The sequence below is a fragment of the Somniosus microcephalus genome, chromosome 16 (genome assembly GCF_052327205.1).
Source record: "Somniosus microcephalus isolate GS21.2 chromosome 16, FLI_Smic_1.0, whole genome shotgun sequence".
Taxonomy (NCBI): Eukaryota; Metazoa; Chordata; class Chondrichthyes; order Squaliformes; family Somniosidae; genus Somniosus; species Somniosus microcephalus.
The window spans coordinates 83594762-83622703 of record NC_141002.1 but is presented as its reverse complement, the minus strand read 5'-3'; the positions used below and the strand labels follow the sequence as shown (position 1 = coordinate 83622703).

General features: G+C 42.4%; 1 protein-coding gene across 6 annotated transcripts in view; it reads left to right on the top strand.

The window, feature by feature from the left end:
- Positions 1–1053: 1053 nt before the first annotated feature.
- mdm2 (MDM2 proto-oncogene) overlaps positions 1054–27942 on the top strand; it is a 44551-nt gene continuing 17662 nt past the window's right edge. Inside the window, exons 1-5 of one of the 6 annotated variants that reach the window (XM_086009382.1) lie at positions 1054–1133; positions 12737–12857; positions 12986–13060; positions 14633–14766; positions 17696–17745. In XM_086009382.1, the coding sequence (XP_085865508.1) occupies positions 12780–12857; positions 12986–13060; positions 14633–14766; positions 17696–17745 (337 nt within the window). In that variant the 5' untranslated portion in view covers positions 1054–1133; positions 12737–12779. The other 5 variants (XM_086009381.1, XM_086009383.1, XM_086009380.1 and 2 more) reach the window with 5 other exon arrangements.

Sequence of the window (27942 nt, the reverse complement as noted above, 5' to 3'; positions counted from 1 at the left end):
TGCGTAGTGATCTGTATAGTTAGTTCTAGAGTAACCCTCATTCAGTAAACGCCTGTTGTACCGTTTCTCCTGCAGTCTGTGTCTTATTATACACAGACACAACAAGAAGGATTCCATTCGGCCCATCGAGTCTGCGCCGGCTCTTTCGGAGAGCAATCCCGTTAGTCCAACTCCCCCCGCTGTTTCCCCATATCTCTTTCAAGTATTCATCTCGTTCTCTTTTGAAGGCTACTATTGAATCTGTATTCACTACCCGGTCAGGCATTGTATTCCAGATCCTAACCACTCATTGCATAAAAATGTTTTTCCTCATGTCGCCTCTGGTTCTTTTGTCAATCATCTTAAATCTGAACCCTCTGGTTATCAACCCTTCAGCCACTGGAAACAGTTTCTCTTTATTGACGCTATCTAAACCCTTCATGATTTTAAATGCAAAACTTGATATAGATATTGATTGTAATCCTCTGTTTTATTTTTATATAAAACCACACGGCCATCTAGCTTTTCCTCTATAATGTCAGCAAATTACCTATTTGCTTTTAGAAACAGAGTTTGTAGAGTTAGGAAAGGAACTTTTTTTAAATAGCTTCTCTTCACATAATAATGTTTTAATATGGACTGAGCACATCTTTACAAATGTAATTTTAAAGCTATGAAAGCATAGTGAGGTAAAATCATATTACCAAACTGTGTGACCTGATGTTATTCCAATTAAATTGTCTTTTTTTTAAAGCCAATAAACCTCTGTTAATTTTTTAAAGGCCAATTGTGTAATGATAATGGGCACAATGCACATTAACGCAATAGATGGGTGCTCCTGTTCACTTGTGGAAATAGTAAACCAATCAGTTAATACCCCATCATCATTCTTATAAATCATTCTACGTCTCCTAGCCAATCGGGAGTGGCTTTCTCTCATGCCAGACCCAGGCATCAAATCACAGAGCTCTGCTTCCGCACTCATCCCTTCAACAAAAAACGATTTGCAGCCTTCATGTGAACGTTTACATATTATGTGCTCAATAATCACTGATGCGGCCTCAGCATCAATACGGAGAAATAAAACAATTGCCACAGACCCACTGAAAAGCGCATACTATTTGAGTTCAGCTATCATCATCTCACGAGGTTTTGTAAGTAGACTTATTATTTAATGCTGACTCGAAGAATACTCATGTACCACAGAGATTCCTGCATGCACAGGAAAACACTGCTTAAAATTTACTCTACACGGGGACAAACCTTCCTGCTGCCCCAGTAATCCCTGGTCAGTTCTCCCTTAGCAGATGCATAGGACTCGCAATCAGAAAGAATGAAGTATACACACTAGAATGGTAGATTTTCAATGTAATTGCGAATGATAACTAAACATGAAACAGACGGTAGTCATTTACTTTTCAATCGAAACGAAACACAGTTGCAATGTTTCCAATTGTTTTTAGGTCGCGGTTTTTAGTTACTTGCCAGTAAACAGAAAAACATTTAAAGCTGCACAACAGCATTTTGGTAATGAGGAACCGGGATCTCTGACACCAGTGGAGAGGTTTAAAAAAAAAATTGATGGAGCTGGAAGGAAGCTTTTGTGCAAGACTGTTGATTACAGTTGATTAGAGGGTGGACATGTATGGGCATTAAACTAATGTTGGGAGGAGGTGGTGATCATTGTTTTGACCTTCAGGAACAAAGGAAGGGAAGGTAACTCCTAGGAGACAGAATGCTTTTCTTATTTTATGATGGGATGGGATGGGGGGTACTGTGGTGGCACAACAAGTGAGTGTTCTGAAAAACCATCAAAAAACAATGAAATGCAGGTTTGCACCAACAAATGCAGCCTGGGAGAGTATTAAGAATCACATTTATGAGCAGCAAGACCAGTTTGCAAACCCAGTTAAGCGCACACAGTTATTTATTTTTTTTAAAAAGGTTGGCGTATATAAAAATAGATTGAATTTTTGAACAAAATCAATGATTGTCAAATCCAATACTTGGCAAAGCTGTATTTCCCACATGGTCGATTTGAGTCCCTGATGTGCCATCAAGGATGAGTTGCAAAGTAGAAACTAGACCCTTTCCCACAGGGAAGGGAAAGCTGAAATGCAAGTTATCCTCTGCCACTCAAAGCCTTGCATTTACAGTACAGCATTGGGAAAGATCTGGGGGCAAGTTCCTAGACCAATCTTTCAATAAGGGAATGGCGTGAGAAACACAAAATAAATAAGAACATAAGACTTAGGAGCAGGAGTAGGTCATTTGGCCCCTCGAGCCTGCTCCACCATTCAATAAGATCATGGCTGATCTGATCTTGGCCTCAACTCCACTTTCTTGCCCGCTCCCCATAACCCTCGACTCCCTTACCTTTCAAAAAATCTATCTCCACCTTAAATATATTCAATGACTCAGCCTCCACAGCTCTCTGGGGAAGAGAATTCCAAAGATTCATGACCCTCTGAGAGAAGAAATTCCTCCTCATTTCCAATTTAAATGGGTGCCCCCTTTATTCTGAAATTATGCCCCCTAGTTCTAGATTCCCCCATGAGAGGAAACATCCTCTCTTCATCTACCCTGTCAAGCCCCTTCAGAATCTTATATGTTACAATAAGATCCCCCCTCATTCTTCTAAACTCCAATGAGTATAGGCCCAACCTGCTCAACCTTTCTTCATAAGACAACCCCTTCATCTCCGGAATCAACCTCGTGAACCTTCTCTGAACTGCCTCCAATGCAAGTATATCCTTCCTTATATAAGGAGACCAAAACTGTATGCAGTACGCAAGGTGTGGTCTCACCAACGTCCTGTACAGTTGTAACAGGACTTCCCTACTTTTATACTCCTTCCCTTTGCAATAAAGGCCAACATTCCATTTGCCTTTCTAATTACTTGCTGTACCTGCATGCTAACTTTTTGTGATTCATGTACAAGGACCCCCAGATCCCTCTGTACCTCAGCATTTTGTAATCTCTCCCCATTTAAAAAATAATTTGCTTTTTTATTTTTCCTACCAAAGTGGATAACCTCGCATTTTCCCACATTAAACTCCATCTGCCAGATTTTTGCCCACTCACTTAGCCTATCTATATCCCTTTGGAGATTCTTTGTGTCCTCCACACATTTTGCTTTCCCACCTATCTTTGTATCAATAGCAAATTTGGCTACATTACATTCAGTTCCTTCATCCAAGTCAATAATATAGATTGTAAATAGTTGAGGCCCCAGCACTGATCCCTGCAGCACCCCACTAGTTACAGTTTGCCAACCTGAAAATGACCCATTTATCCTGACTCTCTGTTTTCTGTTCGTTAGCCAATCCACTATCCATGCTAATATATTACCTCCAACCCCATGAGCTCTTATCTTGTGTAGTAACCTTTTATGTGGCACCTTATCGAATGCCTTCTGGAAATCCAAATACACGACATCTACTGATTCCCCTTTATCAACCCTGCTCGTTACATCCTCAAAGAACTTCAGCAAATTTGTCAAACATGATTTCCCTTTCATAAAACCATGCTGACTCTGCTTGACTATATTATAGAAACATAGAAGATAGGAGCAGGAGTAGGCCTTTTCCGCCATTCAATGAGATCATGGCTGATCATCCAAACTCAGTACCCTGTCCCTACCTTCTCCCCATATCCCTTGATCCCTTTAGCCTTAAGAAATATATCTAACTCCTTCTTGAATATATTTAATGAATTGGCCTAAACTGCCTTGTGTGGTAGAGAATTCCACAGGTTTACCACTCTCTGGGTGAAGAAATTCCTCCTCATCTCAGTCCTAAATGGCTGACCCCTTATCCTTAGACTGTGACCCCTGGTTCTGGACTCCCCCGCCATCGGGAACATCCTTCCTGCATCTAGTTTGTCTAGTCCTGTTAGAATTTTATAAGTTTCAATGAGATTCCCTCTCATTCTTCTAAACTCTAGCGATTTTCTAAATGTCCTGCTATCACTTACTTAATGATGGACTCCAGCATTTTCCTAATGACAGATGTTAGGCTAACTGGTCGATAGTTGCCTGCTTTCTGTCTTCCTCCTCTCTTAAATAGGAGCGTTACATTTGCGGTTTTCCAGTCCGCTGGGACCTCTCCAGAATCCAGGGAATTTTGGTAGATAAAATAAAGAGCAGGTGAGCAATTTATAAAAGTTAGAAGATCTGCTTTTGTAGGAAAATGAAATAGATTCTTATGATGCTACGGTAATTGCATAAACTGATTGATTTTTTTAACCTTTAAAAATAACAAAATAATTTCTTTATCCAACTGGTGAGAATTCAGTGAAATTAGCATTGAAATAAAATTTGACATCTCTTTGAGCAATCGCTGATGCCCACCCCTATAAAAATAAGAAGAAACAACAGAAAATGCTGGAAACACTCAGCAGGTCAGGCAGCATCCGTGGAGAGAGAAAGAGAGTTAACGTTTCAGGTCAGTGACCTTTCGTCAGAACTGGAAAAAGTTAGAGATGTAACAGATCTTAAGCAGGTGCAGAGACAGGGAAAGGGGGGAGGGGAGAAAAGAACAAAAGGGACGGTCTGTGGAATGCACGAGTGGTTAAATGTTGCAAATGGGGACGGCAAAATCATCAACTGCTGCCGCCTGAAAAAATAGGGGCAGAGGTTATGGTCTGAAATTGTTGAACACAATAAAAATAAGCTTGAGGTAGCCTTCTCAAAATAAAACTTGCATTTTATTTTTTAAAGTTTTGATGCTGCTGTTATATTACCAATTTCCATCAGACGCTCCAAAAAGGGAAGGATATGTAGGGATCTACATTGTAACAGGTCAACTCCAGTACAACAGCTAGAGCCAACACAATGTAAATGAAAGCAGGTCAACCTGGTTAATGGCACAAATCTTGAGTGAATTGTGTGTGTGCCTGTGATGGGTAAAGGACAGACCACACACTGAGCATCACTGTTTCATCCACAAGTTGAGTACCAGACCTTGGTGAATGCATATCAGCAGCTGCACTCTGAACTTCTAAGTAAACTGGGTGCGGAGTCAGTGTTATACAGCAGAATTCAGTGAGCAGGTATTGCTTAACATTGTCTCACTTACATGGTCCCAGCCTTGATATTAAGAAAGTTGCAAAAATCAATCAATTGTGGACTGAATGTGGCTCAGAATTTATAACCAAGATTTTAATAAACTATTTTAAAAACAATGCCAGTGTTCTGTAGTGGACGATGTTGTAGTTGAATGATTTAATAATAACTGAAAAATAATTATTTAGAAAATTTACTGATCAAATTCTTCAAAATGGTGATGGTTCAACAATTTAAAAGAATAATAATACTTAGTTTGATGACTGTTCAGTAAATTGTTCTATCAAAAGATTATTTGAAGAAAGACAGTGACATAAATGAAGACAATAAATATAAAACTGAAATGAAACGAATTCAAGAATTTTATTTTTAAAGCTAGCTGATCTCCTGTGGAGCCGAGACCAAGTGTAATCTTCAGGTGAAGCCAGGAGCTAACTGAACCAGGGCAAGCAGATATAATGGAGCCACCACTTTAAAGTTAAACATTGGCCCTGAATTCGCGGTCACTATGCGGGCATACTCTGAGTACGCTGTCACACCGCCTTTGAAATTGACCGCAAGTTTGGGATTTCCAGCGCATGCGCTAAATCCCGAATTTGCGATCTGTCAAGTTCCAAAGACAGATGATCCGCTGCAACTTTCAAATCCTTATTAAAATGATGTGCTGGTGAAAAGTTGGGCTAATTGCCCACCTACTGCGCATCGATTACCCTTAACATTTTTATGGCTGATGTAAACAGGCGTGAGGGGAGGGGGTATGAGAAAATTGTACATAAAAAGTCTCCCAATCAAGTTTTATGGTTCCTATCCAGAGGCCAGAAACAGTTAACTATCTGCTGAAGTGCATTAAAATTGTAATTACTTTAATATCTATGCATTTAGGTTAAACTGCAAATCAAAATAACTTCAATTTACTGTGTGAGGTAAAACTTCAGACTTGTTCACCTTACCAGTTCTTTTTATTTTAAAATGAGTTGTTTTTTTAATAGTCAGCAATTAACAAAACACATATCATTTGCATTTACTAATCACATTCACTTCTTTTGTGATTCACAATGCACATTACCAAATGAAAATATGATTGTTTAATATCATGCAGAAAGTCATGCATACCCACAAACTAACGAAAGGGTCTTGAATAATCAATTAAAATCATGGATTCATAGAAGGCTTACAGCCCGTCGAGCCTGTGCTAGCTCTCTGCAAGAACACTTCAGCTAGTCCCACTCCCCCGCCCTTTCCCTGTAGCCCTGCAAATGTTTTTCCTTCAGGTACTTATCCAATTCCCTTTTGAAAGCCACAATTGAGTCTGCCTCCACCACCCTTTCAGGCAGTGCATTCCAGATCCTAACCACTCGCTGCGTAAAAAAGTTTTTCCTCATGTCGCCTTTGGTTCATTTGTCAAACACCTTAAATCTGTGTCCTCTGGTTTTCGACATTCCGCCAATGGGAACAGTTTCTCTCTATCTACTCTGTCTAGACCCCTCATGATTTTGAACACCTCTATCAAATCTCCTCTCAATCTTCTCTGCTCTAAGGAGAACAACTCTAGTCTATCCACGTAACTGAAGTCCCTGATTCCTGGAATCATTCTCGTAAATCTTTTCTGCACCCTCTCTAAGGCCTTCACATCCTTCCTAAAGTGCGGTGCCCAGATTTGGACACAATACTTCAGTTGAGGCCGAACCAGTGTTTTATAAAGGTTCATCATAACTTCCTCGTGGGCCACTATGCTGCGCACAACTCCGCAGCATTTCAAAGCAACTTCTCGTGGGGTTCGCAGCAGGTAAGTGCGGATTCCGTTCAGAGGTCGGCTGCGTACTCCTTATTACGCCACCAACTGCAAATTCAGGGTCATTATGTCGATATTTATAATGAAAATTGCCTATGTAAACTTGTCCGACTATAATTACACCCTCGTGCTTGTGGTGATTCCGCAGTGCCTCCACTGGCAGGAACATGTAATTGCAGCATGATTAGTTTACATGGCACTTTTCATTACAAATGTGGATACAGGAATTTATATGGAAAAAGTTGACATGGGCTTGGAGGTTAAATTTTTAATCTATATATAATGTGCTGATTTTATAATAATTGATTGCTTAAATAAACAAATGTTTGATATCATAAACATAATTTGGACTTTATGAAACTAAGATAGAAAAGTGACTGTTTTTGTACTGGGACCATTCTGGAAAACAAAACAACTTCATAATCACCACAACATGACACGAAGCAAAATAGTGCATTGGCAGCTGTGCGTGCAGCTGTCTCGGCCTCACACTCTGGCATGTCGTCCCAAAACCTCTTCGCCTCTCTCTCCTCCTTAATGATCCTCCTTAAAACCCACCTCTTTGACCAAGCTTTTGGTCACCGCTCTTTATCTCCTTCTACAGCTCAGCATCCATTTTTGTCTGATTATGCCTCTGTGAAGTGCCTTGGGACCAACGTTCCCATTAAGCTGCGCACCCGCGCAGCGGTCTGGAGGTCCCGCGCAGGCTGTTCACCGGCTTTGGCACGGGGGGAAACCGTGCATGGGGGAAGATTTGAATGGGCCGCGCAGTCACTTAAAGGGGCTGCGCACCCAAAGAGAAAATTACAGGAAACATTGCTTGGGACATTTTATAAAGGCAAGTTGTTAGTAGTTTGCTCAGGAAATTTAGTTAAAAAGCAGAAGGCTGACAATTGTGAAGCAGCTAAACAAATTAAAATGATTTAACTTTCTGGTATTTATTATTTTACCTGTAGTGTATGAACCAAATATTCAGTAAAAAAGATTAGTAACTAGTAATAGCAGATAGAAAAATATTTTTTGAAACAATTTGTAAAATATTTTGCCAGAAAGAGTAGACAAAATTACATTTAAGTATGCATTTTTTTCATGCTAACTCTCCATTGTGTTAGTCATTTCCCCCCCTATCCCCTGTGGGATGCAGTACCCACAATCTGGGACAGATGATGTGCAGGCCAGATCTTCACCAATGCTGTTTTGAAAGCAATCCTAACTGGGTGCATGAGGCCTTCAACTTGCACTGCACAAATGAAAAGTTGTATCATTTGTTTAACTTTAAAGATCAGCATTATCAGCATGCTAAGAATGTTTATGAAGTCTTTGGTTGTAAATAACTGTGACAATATAACTTATTTTGGTGCGGGGAAGTGATGGGAAATGAGAAGCCTGGTTTTTTTTTGCAGCTATTCCTGAAATGTTAAAAAGGCACACAGGTTTAACAAATCAAGTCATAAAAAAAACAGAAAATGCTAGAAATATTCAGCAGGCCAGTCAGCATCTGTGGAGAGAGAAACAAAGTTAATGTTTCAGGTCGATGACCTTTCGTCAGAATCAAACAAATCAAGTCATTGTTTATTCCATGTTGGATTGACTTTGGCAGCTGCACTAAGTACGTAAAGTTTGGACTTTGATTTATAAAGAATAATGATAACACTATCAGTTTTCCATTATCAAATGGGCAAATACGTTCTGTGATGGGTAGAAAGTCTCAAGATGTCTTTCTACATTAAACATTGCTTCACCTTCTGGTAATGGAAAATTTCTGTACATTGAAGCTAATAATCTATATGGACTGGAACTAAGCCATTATACTTTTGGTGATGGTTTTAAATGCTTACTGGAAGAAGAGGCTGATGGTTTAAAAATAGAAGACATTAATGATTATGCTCATGATTATTCCTTTGAGGTTGATTTTGATGATACAAAAGGCCTTGAAGAGAAGTCAAAGCATTAGTCCTTTGCTCTGGAGAGGCTAGTGGTTGGAGCCAATATAATAAGTGTACCAAAATGAGCCATAATAAAAACAAATCTCAGGAAGGCAGATGATAGGAGCTCAGATGGTTCCTTGGTAGAGGTTAGAAGCTAAGCAGCCACTGTTAACAAATCCACATGGACTTTGTCAATTAACTGGCTTCTGGGATGTTTTACTGTACCAGTATAGAGAGAAATTAACTCTTAATGTAACTACAGAAAATGCTGGAAATACTCAGCAGGTCAGATAGCATCTGTGGAGAGAGAAACAGAGTTAATGTTTCAGGTCAATGACATTAACTCTGTTTCTCTCTCCACAGATGCTGCCTGACCTGCTGAGTAATTCCAGCATTTTCTGTTTTTATTTCAGATTTCCAGCATCCGCAGTATTTTGTTTTTGTCTTAATGTAACTACTTGTTTTAACTTTGTTCTATATTTTTATTGCCCACAATTGACTTCAAGAATCATTTTTTTTGTAAGTACGAGAGTACTTTAGAGAAGTTATCTGCTAACCATAGGCTAGCCGGAAAACTTTAATTTCGATACAATGACTTTCTTGAGGATTTTTATTTTTGAAGTGCACCCCCATTTTACAGAAGAAAACAGTCTAAGCAGACTTTCTTTTGCTATTTCTCACCAGTAATGGAATCTTTTGGCCAGATCTCCTGCACTGCTAGGATGCTCCGGTGAAGTCCCTGAAGGGAGTGCCCTGGACAGCCTCCAGAGTAAATAGCTGTGGGGGGTGGGTGTAGGGTGACTTCAAACCAGCCTGAGAGTTATTACAGTGCCACCCAATGTCAGGAACCTGGGAATGCAGATATTTGAGCTTTCACTGTGGTTTATGTAGTTTGGGTGGCTCCAGAAAGGTGCCCAGGCCATTGCTATTTATTATGGAGCCACTTGTATGCCTCAGAGACATGGACCATGTACAGCAGGCACCTCAAAGCACTGGAGAGGTACCACCAACGCTGCCTCCACATGATCCTGCAAATCCATTGGCAGGATAGGCGCACCAACGTCGGTGTTCTTGCTCAGGCCAACATCCCCAGCATCGAAGCTTTGACCACGCTTGATCAGCTCTGATGGACGGGTCACATTGTCTGCATGCCCGATACGAGACTCCCAAAACAAGCGCTCTACTCGGAGCTCTGACACGGCAAGAGAGCCCCAGGTGGGCAGAGGAAACGCTTCAAGGACACCCTCAACGCCTCCTTGAAAAAGTGCAACATCCCCACCGACACCTGGGAATCCCTGGCCCAAGACCGCACAAAGTGGAGGAGAAGCATCCGGGAAGGCGCCGAACACCTCAAGTCTCTTTGCCGGGAGCAAGCGGAAGCCAAGCGCAAACAGCGGAAGGAGCGCACGTCAACCCAAGCACCCCACCCACCCGCCCCTTCAACCACCGTCTGCCCCACCTGTGACAGACTGTAGGTCCCGCATTGGACTCATCAGTCACCTGAGAACTCATTTTAGTGTGGAAGCAAGTCATCCTCGGTTCCGCCTAAGAGAGAGACTTGGATATGCATATTGGGGTGGGTGGGGTCGCAGGGATCTGACTCAAGGTTTTCTCTGGCAATAAGAAATTTAACATTTTGTACCACAGCATCAAAAATAAATTCCACTCGAGTATTATTTTGTTGTACAAAATGGGGAAGAACTTCAAATAAGAAGCATTTCCCCATACCTTTCCTTTTCCAAGTTACACCTTGCATTTATAGTGCCTTTAGCATAGTAAACTGTCCAAGGTGCTTCACAGAAGCATTATCAAACAAAATTTGACACCTACATTACAGCCTATTTTTTGTTGTTGTTTCTTGTTACAATCTCCGCATGATCCTACTTTGCATGCACTTGAAGGGTGATTAGAGGAGTAAAATGTGTCCATAAAACGAATTTAAAAATAACTCGAGTCCTCTGTCTAAAGGTAAGCATTTATTGGTCTTTGTACTGTACTCTGTTGCCCCCAACTCATCCCATTCCCTCCCTTGGTCTATTCTTAAGAATGATGTAAATGAAAATAGGTCATTTGCTTTCTTTAAAAAAAAACACCAATTTTGTTCTCTCCCCTATTGAAAGCAATCTTGATGCAGTACAATTCTGTAGGTGTAGGTATCTACGAACCAGTATCTAGCCCAAAGGATGATTACTTATGCAATTGGCAATGAGTCTCGGCAGGCCACTCAACCAGGGGTCGGCTGGGGGGCATCACCCCAGAGCAAGATTTTGTCATGAGCTGACCCTCACATTCAGTTTCCTCAGAACCAGCACCCCATCCACCACTTTAAACATTCACTCCCTCCATGGCTGCAGTGTACTGTACTATCTACAAGATGCACTACAGCAACTCGCCGAGGCTTCCTCGACAGCACCTCCCAAACCCATGACCTCTACCGCCTAAAGGACAAGGGCAGCAGGCGCATGGGAACACCTTCACCTCCAAGTCACACACCACCCTGACTTGGAAATATATCGCCGTTTCATCGTCACCGGGTCAAAAGCCTGAAACTCCCTGCCTAACGCCACTGCGAGAGCACCTTCGCCGCACGGATTGCAGCAGTTCAAGTATGTGGCTGACCGGCATCTTCGCCAGGGCAATTAGGGGTGGGCAATAAATGCTGACCTCGCCAGCGACACCTGTCGAATCATAGAATGGCTACAGCACAGAAGGAGGCCATTCGGCCTCTCTCTGCAAGTGCACTTCAGTTAATCCCACATCCCCGGCCCACACCCCATCAATGAATTTTTTAAAAAAGCCCTTGCTGGGAGTCTTCCCCCTCGCTCTTTGCCAAACCCAGGTGCGCTGAAGCCAATTAGAGACCCCACAAATTAAATGGACGCCCTCGCGAGACTTGGGGGCGAAAGGACATTGGCGCGAATCGGCGGGCGGGGGCCCGGCCCTAATCGATAGAACTCGATTTGGAATCTGCGGGAAAGATTCTAAAGAGGTTTTGAATAAGGATCCTGGAACGTGCGGACGTTGGCTGGCGGTTTCCATGGTAACCGGGCCTACATTTTACTCCCCCAGCTAGCTCGCTCCCTCCTGAGCAAGGAGAGCTTCTGCCGCTGAAAGGCATGGAGTCTCCCCGCCCCGCCTTGTAACCTGGGTTGGGGGGGGAGTGCCGGAGCCGTGCGAGACCACTATGGAGCGGAAGCGGGGAACCGAGTCCCAGGCCTAGGCGGATCAGGGCCTGGTAGCTGGGAACCAGGATTTGTCGGCGCTTTGTCGGGTTGCCAAATAAAAGACCATTTTAAAAAAGGAGGCCGAGGTGGTGGGGGTTGCTACGGAGACGCCTGACTTGGCGTGTGGTGTGGACCCGGTGAGCGGAAGGCGAGGAGCTTGCAGAGGAAAAGCGCCTGGAGGCCGCGCCGCAGCCCGGTGAGCGAGGCCGTGGACGGTGTCGCCCCGGCTCCCGACGACCTCCATTACGTGCAATGGGAGCGCTCCTGAAACCACACGTCAGATTAATGAAATAACCGGCCTGAAGGAAGGGCTCGGCCCGGGCCAGGAACGGCGAGCGGTTTGTGTGTGTGGGGAGGGAGGGGATTTTTTTTTTCTATTGCGTGTCCTTCTGGTGTTACTCGCAGGAGTTGGGCAAGCGCTGATTTTAAAGGCCGGGCTGTGTTTTTGCTCCCGCCCTGTTCGGGCATGCCCGGGCAGAGCTCCCTTCCCACCCCCCGGGTGATTCAGCAGGAGCTCCGGCTCAGCTGCTTCTGCCGATCGGGTCATGCTCGGACATGTCAGGCCGGCGGACTCTGGCCAGAAACCTCGCTGACGTCCCGCCAGGCTTGCCCAGTTCCGTCAGGTTGGCTATAAAAAGGGGGGAAGCTCGACCCATTTTTACACGTTAGGTGGAGTTCGCCCAGCGCGTTGTGTGTGTTTTAAATGTTTTCAAGCTGGTTGATTTAAAGTGTGTTTCTTTTTAACCAGATATATAAGGGACAAATGTTTGCTTAAAAGGACTGTTGGAGAAATGGCAACAAACGGACCAACAACCTGCCATGGCACTTCACAAGATGATCGAATACTGACTGCAGAGCAGGAAAGTCACGTATGTGTTTTTTTTGCCTGTTTTTGACTAGTGAATGCTATAGGTTCTGTACAAAGAAAGCTTTGAGAATATGATGCTGTAGTTTTTAAACCTGTCTTAAGAAAAATGTTTTTCTGCAAATGTTTCAGGTGAAACCCAAGCCACTTTTACTTAAGCTGTTGCAGTTTGCAGGTGCACAGAATGAAACTTTTACAGTGAAGGAGGTTAGTCTACAATTGAGGTGAATTTATTCTGTAAGTGATATTTGGGGGTGCAAACTACGTTCTTGTGTTTGTTGAACCACACGTGTACAATAGTTAGCACTTCAAGTGTCTGCTGTAGTTCAGGGGCAGCACTCTGGCCTATGTGTCAGAAGGTTGTGCATTCTAAACCCACTCCAGAGGCTTGAGTACATAATCCAGGCCGACTCTCCCAGTGCAGTACTGAGCGCTCTGAGCATTCGGATGTTCTGACTTATGGATGAGACATTAAACCTATGTCTGCACTCGCGGGTGGACATAAAGATCCCATGGCATAATTTGAAGGAGAACATGGGAGTTCTCCCCAGTGTTCTGGTAATTATAGAGTACATTATTTCCTAGAACAAGCCTGTCAGTTTTATGAAGAGCACTGATTCAATTCTTGCTAATTGTTCTCAACGGCTGGGCCCGCCTCGGAGGTCCACAGCTCTCTCTCACTTTGCAACGAGCACTCCCTGCCGGTCGAGCAGATTCCTCTCCCTGGAGCCGTGACCTTGTGCCATCTTCCTGACACGTGATCAGAGTGCCTGCGAGGCCCTTCAAACATGTGCCTGAAGGTGTTCATGCAAACATGTACAATCCCACAGTGCAGCTGTTACTGAACATGCCCCTGGCACAGTATGGTGGTGAGTCATGCTGATGGCTTTAAAAATTGTCCAGAACTAAGTGGCAAATAGTGGCCATCTGTTGCTGTGGAGTACCCAGAATTGGTGTGAGAAGCAGGCACACCTACCTAGTTCACTGATGGCTGTAAGTAAATACCTGTTTTCTTTAAAAGCATTATTAAAACACACTTTACATGCAGCACTTTCATATTTGAGTATTATAATTTAGATGGGTGTGTGATTACAAATCGATTTGAAAAGGGGTTCTTCGGGGCAATCTTTCCCTCCCCCCCCCCCCCCCCCCCCCCAACACAACTGCGCAGCCCATTCAAAGTTTCGCGCATGTGCCAAATTTCACATTTGAAAAGCCAGTCCTGGGCTGTGAGACCAGCAGACCGCGCAGCTTAGAGTGAACGTTGCTTCGGGAGTCTGTGATTAGTAATCGATTTGAAAAGGGGTCTTTCAACCAAAAAGTTTGAGAACCACTGTCCTAGAACATTCTTAAACTCTCAGCCAATTAATTACTTAAAAAATGCAGTCATTGTTGTATAGACACATGTAGCAGCCTATTTGTGCACATCAATGTCCCAGAAACAGCAAGTGAGAGAAATGACCAGTTAATCTGTTTTGGTGATGTTGGTGGAGGGAGCAATGTTGGCCAGGCCATAGACAAAAATCAAAAAATTCACTCTTAAATTAGTATTTGCTGTAGCAATCGGTATCCTGTTGCAAAACAAATCAAAGCATGCTGTGGTTAATAAGTACAGTCCTCTGAATATCACTTACCAATGAACTATGTTCAAGGCATTCTTTTGCCTGTGGAAAGATTTGTTTGTTGTAACTGAGTCGTCTCTTACTACTGTAATTTCCCATTACAAGTGTTGTGTTCAAGTCTTGGACTGAAAGATGATTTTCATGTTTTTGTTGACAGGTAATGTACTACTTAGGACAATATATAATGGCCAAGCAGTTGTATGATGAAAAACAGCAACATATAGTCCATTGCTCAGATGATCTGCTGAGGCCCTTGTTTGGAGTGCAGAGCTTTTCAGTTAAAGAACCACGGTAAAGTAAATTTTGAATATGAAGTTACAAAATGTATGTTGTGAATACGTGGAGAGGATTGAAAGACTTTATAGACTCGTTATGTAATTTCAAACCAATTTTAATATTTTTATCCACATCAAAGAGCATGGTTTGGCTGGTATCTTAAATTGTTAGACTGCTTGTCCAACATCCAGTACTGGATGAGCAGAAATTTCCTCCCAACTAAATATTGGGAAGACTGAAGCCATTCTCTTCAGTCCCTGCCACAAACTTCATTCCCTAGCCACTAACTCCATCCCTCTTCCTGCCAACTGTCTGAGGCTGAACCAGACTGTTTGCAACTTTGGTGTCATTTGACCCCAAGCTGAGTTTCCGACCACATATCCATGCCATCACCGCCTATTTCCACCTCCTGACCTCCATATCGCCTGACTCTGCCCCTGCCTCAGCTCATTTCCTGTTGAAACCCTCAAAAAATGCCTTTGTTATCTCTAGACTTGACTATTCCAATGCACTCCTGGCCAGCTCCCGCTTTCTAACCTCTGTAAACTTGAGGTCATCCAAAACTCTGCTGCCCATGCCCTAACTTGCACCAAGTCCTATTCACCCATCACCCCTGTGCTCGCTGACCTACATTGGCTCCCGGTTAAGCAGCGCCTCTACGTTTAAAATTCTCATCCTTGTTTTCCAATCCCTTCTTGGCCTCGCCCCCTCCCTCTAAGCTCCTCCAGACCTACAACCCTCCAAGATATCCACGCTCCTCCAATTCTGGCCTCTTGAGCATCCCCAATTTTAATCACTCCACTGTTGGTGGCCATACCTTCAGCTGCCCAGACCCTAAGCTCTGGAATTCCCTCCCTAAACCCCTCCGCGCCTCTTTCCTCCTTTTAAGACGCTCCTTAACCTAGCTCTTGACCAAGTGTTCGGTCATCTGCCCAAATATCTCCTTATGTGGCTCAGTGTCAAATTTTGTTTGATTACGCTCCTGTGAAGTGCCTTGGGATGTTTTACTACGTTAAAAGTGCTGTAGAAATGGTTGTTGCTGCGGCGGCGTTCCAGGTTCTTAAAAATAAGTCAAAGGGAGGAACTTGGTGGATGTAATATAATTTTAAAAAAAAAGAGATTTAAGGTAAACAAATCTCCAGGATGTGATTGTTCCAACCCTAGGGTATTTTTTTTTTTTTTTTAAAGTGGGAAGTTGCAGATGCATTTTTCATAATTTTCTAAAGCTCTCTAGATTTGAGAACTGCCTTTTTTAGATTGGAAAATTGCAAATGTCGCTCCATTATTTAAGACTGGAGGGAGGGAGGGAGAAGCCAGCAAGCTACAGACCTGTTAGTTTAACATCAGTTGTGGGGAAGTCACTAGAATCTCATCAGGGTCAGTGACTGAGCATTTGAACAAGTATGAGTGGATCAGAGACAGCAGGAACCTGTGAAGGGTAGATCATGCCTGACCCATCTGGTTGAATATTTGAGCAGGTCACTAACCAGCTGGATAGGGGAGTGTCTATGGATAGTGTCTATATGGTCATCCAGGAGACATTTGATGCGGTTCCATACATGAGGTGATTAGCAAAACTGAGAGTGCACTCAAGTAGGTAACCTTGAGCCATTGGTTGATAATTAATTGGCAGGTTGGAGACTGAGTAGGGACAAAAGGAATGTACTCTGATTGGTGGAAGATGAGTTTCCGACCACATAGCCGTGCCATCACTGCCTATTTCCACCTCCGTAACATCGCCTGACTCTGCCCCTGCCTCAGCTCATTTCCTGTTGAAACCCTCAAAAAAAAACAAAAAAAAAGCCTTTTATCTTTCGACTTGACTATTCCAATGCACTCCTGACCAGCTCCCACTTTCTAACCTCTGTAAACTTGAGGTCATCCAAAACTCTGCTGCCCATGCCCTAACTTTGACCAAGCTTTTAGTCACCCTTCTTAATCTCTCTCTTTGGCTCAATATAAATTCCTTGTGTGAAGTGCCTTCGGATGCTTTCCTGCAATAAAGGCACTATGTCAATGCAGTTTATTGCTTACGTGCTTGTGCTTCTACCAAGAAGTGCAGTCCCCTGAATAATCTTATCAATATTTCAGTATTTAATGCCTGAAAAACTCGGCCTACTTTAATGGCTATTCTCAGTCCAATCTGTCAACAAGGGGGTAAGAGTAAACTGAAATTAATACACAGAACAAATTATTTTTTTTAATGAAAGTGGCAATAGTCATTATCCATTAAATCATACTCTCACCACCACAGTCCAGCAATGTTTTATGAGCACATGCTTGTATCAAATTCTTTTCTCATATTTAGAGACATTAATCCATTTAATATAAACACATTTAAAATAGAGAAGCAAAGCATTTCATAAGAAAATACATTGTGTTTTTGTAACAGCAAATGATATTTCCAGGCTTAAACATGAAAGTTTTTAGAGGCATGCATCACTTTTCCCTCCCACATCACCGACACAAATTTGTGCTCTTAACCCTTTTTTTTTTTCCTCCTCCAACCCAGTTCATAGAGATATTCTCTGTCCTTACTGCTGGTTCCAGCTCTTGTTGCTTCACTTTAGGATGAGGTGCGATGTGCTGTGGGCAGAGTTCCTGATCATCAATTTTTGCCAAATCAGGAATTCCCTCCTGCAGTGAGTGGCAAATAGCCCACTCCCAGAATAAAGCCGTAGCCCACTCCCAGAATAAAACCGTAGCCCACTCCCAGAATAAAACCGTAGCATCAGGCAGGAGCTAGAATTGGTACCAGCAATCAGCAGTATTACAATAATATCTATTACTGAGAGCAGCTTCTGCTTAGGAACAGCATAGTGAAAAATTAATGTAAAGTTTGTCCAATAGCTGGTTAGTCACAATTTATCACTTATACTGTAGAATGTTTAATTTTAGGCTTAACATGCAAACTACAGTAACCTTTTAATTCTGTATTTCATAGGACGTTGTATGCAATGCTTTCTCAAAATTTGACATCTGTGATCCATGAAGGTATGTAGTTTTAATTGCATTGATGTTTCAGCATTAGTTACTTGATGTATATTATTTTAAGGAAAAGTTTTGGGAAGGGGAAATTCAGGAGGAGAAATTGTTTAATTTATGGTCACCAGAACAAAATGTAAGTTAATCACTGAAATAAAGAGTAGATTGCCTTTCAAAAGCTAGGCTTTATTAACCTTAAAAAACCAGCAAGTACATGTTGAGCACCCAGTCTCAACCACTATAGAAAACTGAATTTAAGATGGCCACCACAGGTCACATGGAATCAACTAACCAATAAGTTTACAGCATATATCTCAAGGCAGGAAAACAGGCAATCAATTACAATGCTTCTTATAAAACAAGAATAATCACCACATTTACCCCTCCTTTTTAAAATATACTTCAACCTAGGTAGCCTTTACAGTTTACAATTAGTTATTTATGACTAGAGCAATACATGTATAATGCCTTCAACAATTTTAAAATTTTACTATTAATTTATTAATTATTTTAAAAGTCCATTTTTAATCGGTCGACCGGATATCTTGTTCGTGTCGACCTTCTTAGCCTTGATGGAGTTCCTTGCCCTCCCATACCAGGAGACACAGAAATATCTTCTGCAGGGAGGCTATCAATATCCCGATTATCAACGGTTTCCGGATTGGAAGTCCCATTAGAAGGTAGACTGGGAGGGTCATGAACATCCATCGGGGGCAGACTAAGAGAATTGTAAGTGTCTGCAATAGGATTGGAAATGTTCGTAGTATCTGTGACGACATCAACATTATCTGAATTATGGCTATTGTTAATGTCCTCAGGAGAGGGCTGGCCACCACAAGGAGCTAAGTCTTTAACTGAAACCGTACTTTCTTTCCCATCTTGGAATCGAATGTGAGCATATTGGGAATTTGCCTCCAATAGCTCCACCTCCTCCACTAAAGGATCATACTTTGACAGTCTAACATGGCGTCGGAGCAGCACAGGTCCCTGCATAGTAAGCCATGAAGGTACCGAATATCCTGTAGTGGATCTCCGCGGATAGTTGAAGAGCCTTTCATGGGGGGTCACATTAGTAGCCGTTGAAAGCAATGATCTAATGGAATGCAGGGCATCAGGCAGTACCATTTCCCACTGTGTATTCTTAAGGTTCCGGGATGTCAAAGCCAACATAACTGCCTTCCAGATCACCCCATTGTATCGTTCGCACTGTCCATTATTTTGGGGATTGTACGGGGTAGTTCTGCTAGTAGAAATTCCCCGACTCTGGAGGTATTCCTTCAACTGGGAAGACATAAAAGAACTTCCCTGATCCGAATGGATATACGCAGGCATCCCAAAGATGACAAAAAGTTGAGTCAGACATTTAATAACTGTAGCAGCTGATACATCTGCACAAGGAAAAGCAAAAGGGAACCTTGAAAACTCATCCACAACAGTAAATATATATCGATTCTGAGTCGTTGAAGGAAGAGGCCCCTTAAAATCAACGCTCAGGCGTTCAAAGGGAGAAGTAGCCTTTATAAGATGAGCTCGTTGAGGCTTAAAGAAATTCGGTTTACACCGGGCGCAGACAGAGCATGACGAAGCCATCCGCTTGACGTCTTCAACTGAAAAGGGCAAATTCTTACTGCGTACGAAGTGTATCATCCTCGTAACACCAGGATGGCACAAAGCATTATGAAGATTAATAAGCATATCTCCGTGAAGCACAGAACAATAAGCCCTCGACAGCGCATCAGCGGCAACATTATCCTTCCCCGGACGATAGACTATATCGAAATGATAGCATGCCAACTCGATCCTCCACCTCATTATTTTACATTCTTAATCTTTCCGAAATGTTTGACATCAAACATGAAGGACACAGATTTTTGGTCAGTTACTAACGTAAAATGTCGCCCAGATAAATAATGTCTCCATTTACGCAGTGCTTCTACTATTGCGTACGCCTCTTTCTCTATTGATGAATGTCTCTGCTCACTATTGCTCAGAGTACGTGAGAAAAAGGCCATAGGTCTTCCATTTTGGTTCAGGGTAGCCCCAATTGCAAAATCGGAAGCGTCCGTCTCAATCACAAAGGGAACCTGCTCATCAATAGAATGCACAACTGCTCCAAGGATATCCTTTTTAAGATTATCAAAACACATCCTGGCCTCCCATGATAGAGGATATGTCGTAACCCGAATAAGGGGCCGGATCTTCTGCGAGAAGTTTGCAATCCAATTAGAATAATAAGAAAACAGTCCAACAACTCGTTGCAAGGCCTTAGAATTAGTAGGGCAAGGTAACTCAATCAGTGGTCGCAGCCGTTCTGGATCTGGTTTAATCTTGTTTCCCGAGATAATATACCCCAGTAAATTTACCTCGGTGGTCGAAAAGATACACTTTTTATTGAAAGTTAAGCCAACTTTTTCCGCAACTTGAAGGAATCTTTCTAGATTAAAATCGTGCTCCACCCTTGATTTGCCACACACCGTGATGTCATCTAAATATGAGAAGGTGTCAGAGAGAGAGTTATCACTTATAAAAGCATCCATTGCCCGTTGAAAACAGGCGACACCGTTAGTAACACCGAATGGTACTCGGCAAAACTGGTACAGCTTTCCGCCAGCTTCAAAGGCCGTATATGGTTTGTCCCTCTTAGCGATAGGAATCTGATGATAAGCACTCTAGGAATCTGATGATAAGCACTCTTTAGGTCAATAGTGCTAAAAACCTTATATTGAGATACTTTATTGATAAGCTCATCAATCTTAGGCAGGGGGTACGCATCTAATTGAGTATACCTGTTAATAGTTTGAGAGTAGTCTATCACCATTCGCTTCTTATGTCTCTAGTGGTGACAACTACCTGTGCCCGCCAGGGCAAAAAACTAGGTTCAATGATTCCTTCCGATAAAAGACGTTGAACTTCAGAATTAATAAATTCTTTATCCTGACTGCTATACCTTCTTGACTTGGTAGCAATTGGCTTACAGTCCGGCATCAAATTGGAAAGAAGTGATAATGGAGAAATGAATAAAGAAGTTAATCCACAAATAGACAAAGGTGGCTTGGTTCCTCCGAAAGAAAGACTGAGGGACTCATGTAATTGAAGCACATCATGACCAATCAAAATGTCCGCACAGAGATTAGGCAGAACGGATAGGCGTATATCAGTATACGTATTACCTAGGAGAATTAATTTCACAAGGCAACAACCAACTACTTGTGAGGTGAGAGTCGTCTGAGCCATACACACCTGATAGGAAATAGGCGAAATTTTCAACGCTTCTCCCTCACAAACTGAAGACTTTTAAAGCTCTCAGTACTGCCCGTATCTATAAGGGCCTTCACTTCTAACCCATTAACTTGGGCCATAACTATAGCTTTGTTTAGGCCATGGGAAAAGGCCGCAGAAACTGATGCAATAAACGCCCTATCTAAAGGCTGAATGGTCGCAGAGGAGGCAACCGATTTGCAAACACGTGCATAATGACCTCCCTTGCCGCATTTACTACACACAGCCTCCCGGGCAGGGCACTTCAGACGGGGGTGCCGGGCGTTCCCGCAAAAATAACACTTCTGAATCCTAGAGGCAACAGCTGCCGAAGTAGAAACTTTCGGAATCTGGTAAACCACTCCTATTAAATCCACGTAACTCCCTTTCATCCGGAACTGCCGAAACCACGGTCGCAGGCCGATCAAAAAGAGCATAAGAATCTGAACTTCTCTGAGCCAAATCCAATGTAGAGGCTTGCTCAAAAGCACTCTTAAGATCCAAAGTCTTATTTTCTAATAACCGCTGACGAATTGATCTAGACAGTAATCCATTAATAAATGCATCCCGTACCGACTCTTCCTTATGTTCTTCTGCAGACACGGCCTTATAATTACAGTTAGTACCAAGGCGCTGGAGTGCTTGTAAATAAGCATCCAAGGATTCTCCCGCCTGCTGCCTACGGGCAAATAAAAGGTGACGTGCAAATACCTCATTTTTGGGTTTAACAAAAAAAAATTCCAACGTAGCAATAGCCAATTCATAAGTTTCACAGTCCAAAATATACTTATACACATCCGGAGCAATGTAGTTGATTAGTATATCCAACTTATTCAGAGACTGCTGATCCAACACACCCAAAAAGTTTTTAAATGTACGATACCAATGTTTCCATTGATCATCCACTCCTGCAGAATTAGGGTCAGCATTAAATCGTTCCGGTCGAAGATATCGTTCCATTATAGCAAAAGGTTAATAAATTGAAATAAAGAGTAGATTGCCTTTCAAAAGCTAGGCTTTATTAACCTTAAAAAACCAGCAAGTACATGTTGAGCACCCAGTCTCAACCACTGTAGAAAACTGAATTTAAGATGGCCAGCACAGGTCACATGGAATCAACTAACCAATAAGCTTACAGCATATATCTCAAGGCAGGAAAACAGGCAACCAATTACAATGCTTCTTATAAAACAAGAATAATCACCACAATCACTGAATTGCTTTAGTTTTTATAACCAATTTCACATTAAATATGGGGCATTGTTTCTTGAAGTAGGTATCTGTGCTTTGGGAATATTTAAAGCCAAGAATCATTGTGGTTGCATAGTATGTTGAGGCACCAATTTGCAACAGCAAAATTATGAGCTGCACGTTTGATCTACATGCTGTTCAGTTACAAATCTTATGGGTAGTTACAGAGCAAATGGTTTGTGCTTCCCTGAATTAGAAGTTGGGTCAGTGCCTACACCATCACCCCTGCCTGCTGAAATAATAATTGGATCACAAGAAAGGCTGGTAGGAAAATGAGTGGCCAGAGAAAGATATCATGCCCTCCAAGTGCTATCACGTTTCAAATCCATTTGAAGAGGCATCAGCTGAGCATCCTTAGCAGCTGGGATGCCTAGTGAAGGGTGTACATTGTCATCTTCAGTGTCTTGTTTGATGACCTAGCATATGACCATTACCAGTGAAGTTGCACTCTCAGGATCTATACATTGGCTACTAATGCCAAGTTCTTGTCAATTCTGAATGACCTTTAACACTCAGTGGTCAGAGGAGCTGGGAGGTAAGGAGATGGATATAGTTTGAGTTGGGAGTGAGCAAAAGTTTAGATTAGCTGAATTATGGTAATGGCATTATATCTGGACTTTTGCACCATACCTGTCACTGTGGACTGTTCTGGCCACTGTCTTTTTGGTTAGTTGGATATCTAACACTGCTAGGAACCTACCACCATGTTCTAGTCTCCAAACCAAGCTACTGAGAAATCTACATACATAGAATTTCTATTTGCAGTGCACGTGGTCTCCCTGTAAGAAAGACAAGTTATCTAAGTGCAGAGAGCTCGAGTGCAGGTTGACCTGGCCAAGGCTTGGGGGTCACTAAATGTGCACAGGGTACTGCTGGTGTTTATCCAGCTAAGACTGCTGCTTACCAAAACACTAGTAAGCTTTCCACTCTTTGTCCAGATAGGACCACCCTACATGTTAAGGCATTAGCTTACATGATTATCTGGAGCAGAGTTGAAAGAACTCCAACTTTCAGTGGCGTGTCTCTTCCTCTGGATTCCATTTGTGAGCCAGGCTGTCTTGTCAGTCATCAACCGTGTGCTGCAGTACTGTAGATCTGCCTGATATCGGGTATGATTACTGAGTCTGCCACATAGTATTAACTCTGATCCAATCTTTATCACCAGCAAGTCTTCATAGAGACTCGTCAACCCCAAAAGACACTCTTTCCCCTAATCCAAGCCCCAAAAAGAAAGGTGGTCCCTAATTGGTCATTAAAGAGGTACCGTAATTGGAAAGGAGAACAAATATCTGGTGCTCCTTACAAGTGGCATTGGTAACTGCACAATTCATTACAAAATGCCACAATCTCCCATGAACACAGTATGGGCATGTCATATTCCATCGGTGTGCAAAGTTTTAGTTGCAGCTTAACTGTGCTTGACACTGATCCGTGGATTTGAGTATTTGTTCTTGTATTCAGCTTCTAGATAATGATCAGCAGCAGTTCAAGTCTGAGCTTTATCAGTGACATAATGGACTTAAGCCATTAGTGTGATGAAAGGCCCTACAGAGGGCAGCTTGCCAGGTACCTTGGTGTTCATGGTCCATTGTGATGTGCCAGGCTTACTAACTACCAACTATTTAATGCAAGCCCTCATGAGGGGTTTTGGCAAAAAGCTATACACACTGAGGGTGAATTCTCCTCTAGGGTACTCAATGACAGGTTGGTGTGGGCTTAAGCACTTCTTCCCTGCAATTGTTCCCCACTTTTGCTAAAGGTTCATCCTTGATCTCGCATGTAGATGCCTTTCCATTGCGTTCTTGGGAGTTCTGGACCATGAAGGAGAACTGAATGCATACACATTTTATCTTGCTACATACTTGCTTGATGTGCATCAAGGCTTTGTTGTCATTGAAGAAAGACCAAAGTTGCTCTTTGCCCTTTTTCAGCATCTCCTGTTTCTTAACAGATTATCTTGAAACAAGTGTTGCTTTGTAACCTAAACTTGTATATGGTACTATACATAAGCCAATTGGAACAGTCTTTGAAAATTCTTCTTCACTCTTTTGCCCCTTCTACCTTTCTGGTGAAGTAACAAGTGTTCATGCAAGATCTATACTCCCCTCTTCTCTGTCAGATCTGGTATTACATTTTGGTTCCATCATACTTACTATTTTGCTGTTTCTTGTAAAAGCCTTCCTATTGTATCAGGAGACTCAATCGATCTGAAGTATCTGGAGCCACTTTGTCTCTGCTTGTGTCACAGCTGCTTAATGCAATTTTATTGAAGTGCTCAAGTGCTGTCTTCCTGCCTTTCCAGGATCTGCAACTTGTTAATTCTGTGAATCTTCCTTGTCGGCTGTGGCTCAGTGGTTAGCGCACTCACCTCTTAAGTCAGAAGGTTGTGGGTTCAAGTCCCACTCCAGAGACTTGAGCACAAAAATCTAGGCTGACACTCCAGTGTAGTGCTGAGGGAGTGCTGCACTGTCGAGGTACTGTCTTTTGGATGAGACATTAAACCAAGTCTGCTCTCTCGGGTAGACGTAAACGATCCCATGGCACTATTTCGCAGAGCAGCAGGGGAGTTATCCCTGGTGTCCTTGCCAATATTTATCCCTCAATCAATATCTGGTCATTATCACTTGCTGTTTGTGAAAGCTTGCTATGTGCAAATTGGCTGCCGCGTTTCCTACATTACAACAGTGACTACACTCCAAAAGTATTTCATTGGTTGTAAAGCGCTTTGGGATGTTCTGAGGTTGTGAAAGGCGCTGTATAAATGCAAATCTTTTTCCACCTTCTTGATTGTGCAGTTGCCACCTCTTCCAAAGAGAAAGCAGATCTTTCTGGTTTATTTCAACTTGGATTAGTTGGTAGTACAGTCACTTCTAAATCATAGGGTTCTGCGCTCAAGCCTCAATCCAGAATTTGAGCACATAATCTCAGTAGACTTTCCAGTGCTGCATTGAGTGGGAACAACGTTGTCAGATGCCAGCCAGCCATTAGATGTTAAATCAAGGTCCTGTCTTAAATGTTCCAACAGTTTTGGGTGGACATTAAAAGATGCTATCGTGCTATTCAGAGCAGAGATCTTTGTTGCCTATGTTCTGACTAACATTTGTTCCTCAACCAACACCGCTAAAAACAGATTAACTCATCATTTCACTGTTTGTGGGATCTTGCTGCTGTGCTTACCTACATGGCAACAATGTATTTAAAAGCAATTAATTGACGTATTTTGAGATGTGATGAGCTACTGTAGTAAGTCTTTTCATTCTTCTCCTCCAGCTCTTGATTTCCTGTTTTATATGGGGAGGGAACTCGCTCCATTACTTCATTCTTTTTGACAGTTAAGACCCATATCAAGTCCTATCCTACCTTGTGTTACGGATCCTCTAATGTCTAAACTCCAAAATGTCTTCTGGTCTTGATAATCCCACCAATTATCTTCAAGCTGTGTGCCTCCAATCTTGCCTCTATTCTGGGCCTCTTAAGTCACTCTCTCATTTCCAGTTTTTCTTTCCTTCTGTTGGAAACTTGCACATATTCACGCTATCCCTAAAAGTTTCCCTTCTAACTATGGTCATATTGTCTTTGTATTGCAGCATGGTAATGTTATGGAAACTTCTATTAACTCTCAAATTACCTATCACTTTGAAAGTTCTAGTCTAATCCATAATTTAAAAAAATGCCCCTTTGTATTAAGTAAAGCATCCTCAGATTTTAACAATTGTAAGCACATGTTGCGGCCCCAAACGAGACTCCAGGATGGTATGTTGCCTCGGAGTGACTGCAAGGCATTCTGGAGGGGGAGGGGGCACAGACAGTTGTCGTGGTGCATATAGGTACCAACGATATAGGTAAAAACCGGGATGAGGTCCTAAAAGCTGAATATAAGAAGTTAGGAGGTAAATTTAAAAAATAGGACCTCAAAGGTAGTAATCTCAGGATTGCTACCAGTGCCACGTGCTAGTCAGAGTAGAAATAGAAGGATATTTCGGATGAATACGTGGCTAGAGGAATGGTGCAAGGGGGAGGGATTCAATTTCCTGGGACATTGGAACCAGTTCTGGGGGAGGTGGGACCAGTACAAACTGGACGGCTTGCACCTGGGCAGGACCGGGACCGATGTCCTAGGGGGAGTGTTTGCTAGAGCTGTTGGTGAGGGTTTAAACTAAAATGGCAGGGGGTTGGGAACCTGTGCAGGGAGACAGGAAAGGGAAGCAAGGATAGAAGCAAAAGACCGGAAGGAGAAAAGCAAAAGTGGCAGTCGGAGAAATCAAGGGTGTAAATCAAACATGGCCACAGTAAATAATAATTCTAAAAGGTCTGAGTGTTTTATAAAAAAAAAAGCCTGAAGGCTTTGTGTCTTAATGTGAGGAGCATTCATAATAGGGTGGGTGAATTAGCTGCGCGAATAGATGTAAACAGATATGATATAATTGGGATTACAGAGACATGGCTCCAGGGTGACCAGGGCTGGGAATTCAACATCCAGGGGTATTCAATATTCAGGAAATACAAGCAAAAAGGAAAAGGAGGTGGGGTAGCATTGCTGGTTAAAGAGGAGATTAACACAATAGTAAGGAAGGATATTGGCTCTGATGATGTAAAATCTGTATGAGTAGAGCTGAGAAATACTAAGGGACAGAAAACGTTAGTGGGAGTTGTATACAGATCCCCAAACAGTAATGCGGAGGTTGGGGATGGCATTAAACGGGAAATTAGAGAAGCGTGCAATAAGGGCACAGCAGTTATCATGGGTGACTTTAATCTACATATAGATTGGGCTAACCAAATTAGTAACAATACTGTGGAGGAGGAATCCCTGGAGTGCATATGGGTTGGTTTCCTGGACCAATATGTCGAGGAACCAACCAGAGATCTGGGTATTATGTAATGAGAAAGGATTAATTAGCAATTTTGTTGTGCGAGGCCCCTTGGGGAGGAGCGATCATAATATGATAGAATTCTTCATTTAAGATGGAGAGTGAAGTAGTTGACTCAGACTAGGGTCCTGAATTTAAATAAAGGAAACGACGATGGTATGAGGCGCGAGTTGGCTAGGATGGATTGGGTAACATTACTTAAAGGGTTGACGGTGGCTAGGCAATGGCAAACATTTAAAGATCGCATGGATGAACTACAGAATTTGTTCATCCCTGCTTGGCATAAAAATAAAACAAAAAAGCTGACTCAACTGTGGCTAACGAGGGAAATTAGGGATAGCATAAGATCCAAGGAGAGGACATATAAATTGGGCAGAAAAAGCAGCAAACCTGAGGATTGGGAGCAGTTTAGGATTCAGCAAAGGAGGACATGGGATTAATTAAGAGGAGGAAAATAGAGTATGAGAGTAAGCTTTCAGGGAACATAAAAACTGACTGTAAAAGCTTCTATAAATATGTGAAGAGAAAAAGATTGGTGAAGTCAAGCGTAGGTCCCTTACAGTCAGAATCAGGGGAATGTATAATGGTGAACGAAGAAATGGCAGAACAATTAAATACATACTTTGGTTCTGTCTTCACAAAGGAGGACACAAATAACCTCCCAGAGATGTTGGGGAACTTGGGGTCTAATGAGAGGGAGGAACTGAATGAAATCAGTATTTGTAGGGAAATGGTGTTAGGGAAATTGATGGGATTGAAGGCCGATATATGCCAGGGCTTGATAATCTACATCCTAGGGTACTTAAGGAAGTGGTCCTAGAAATAG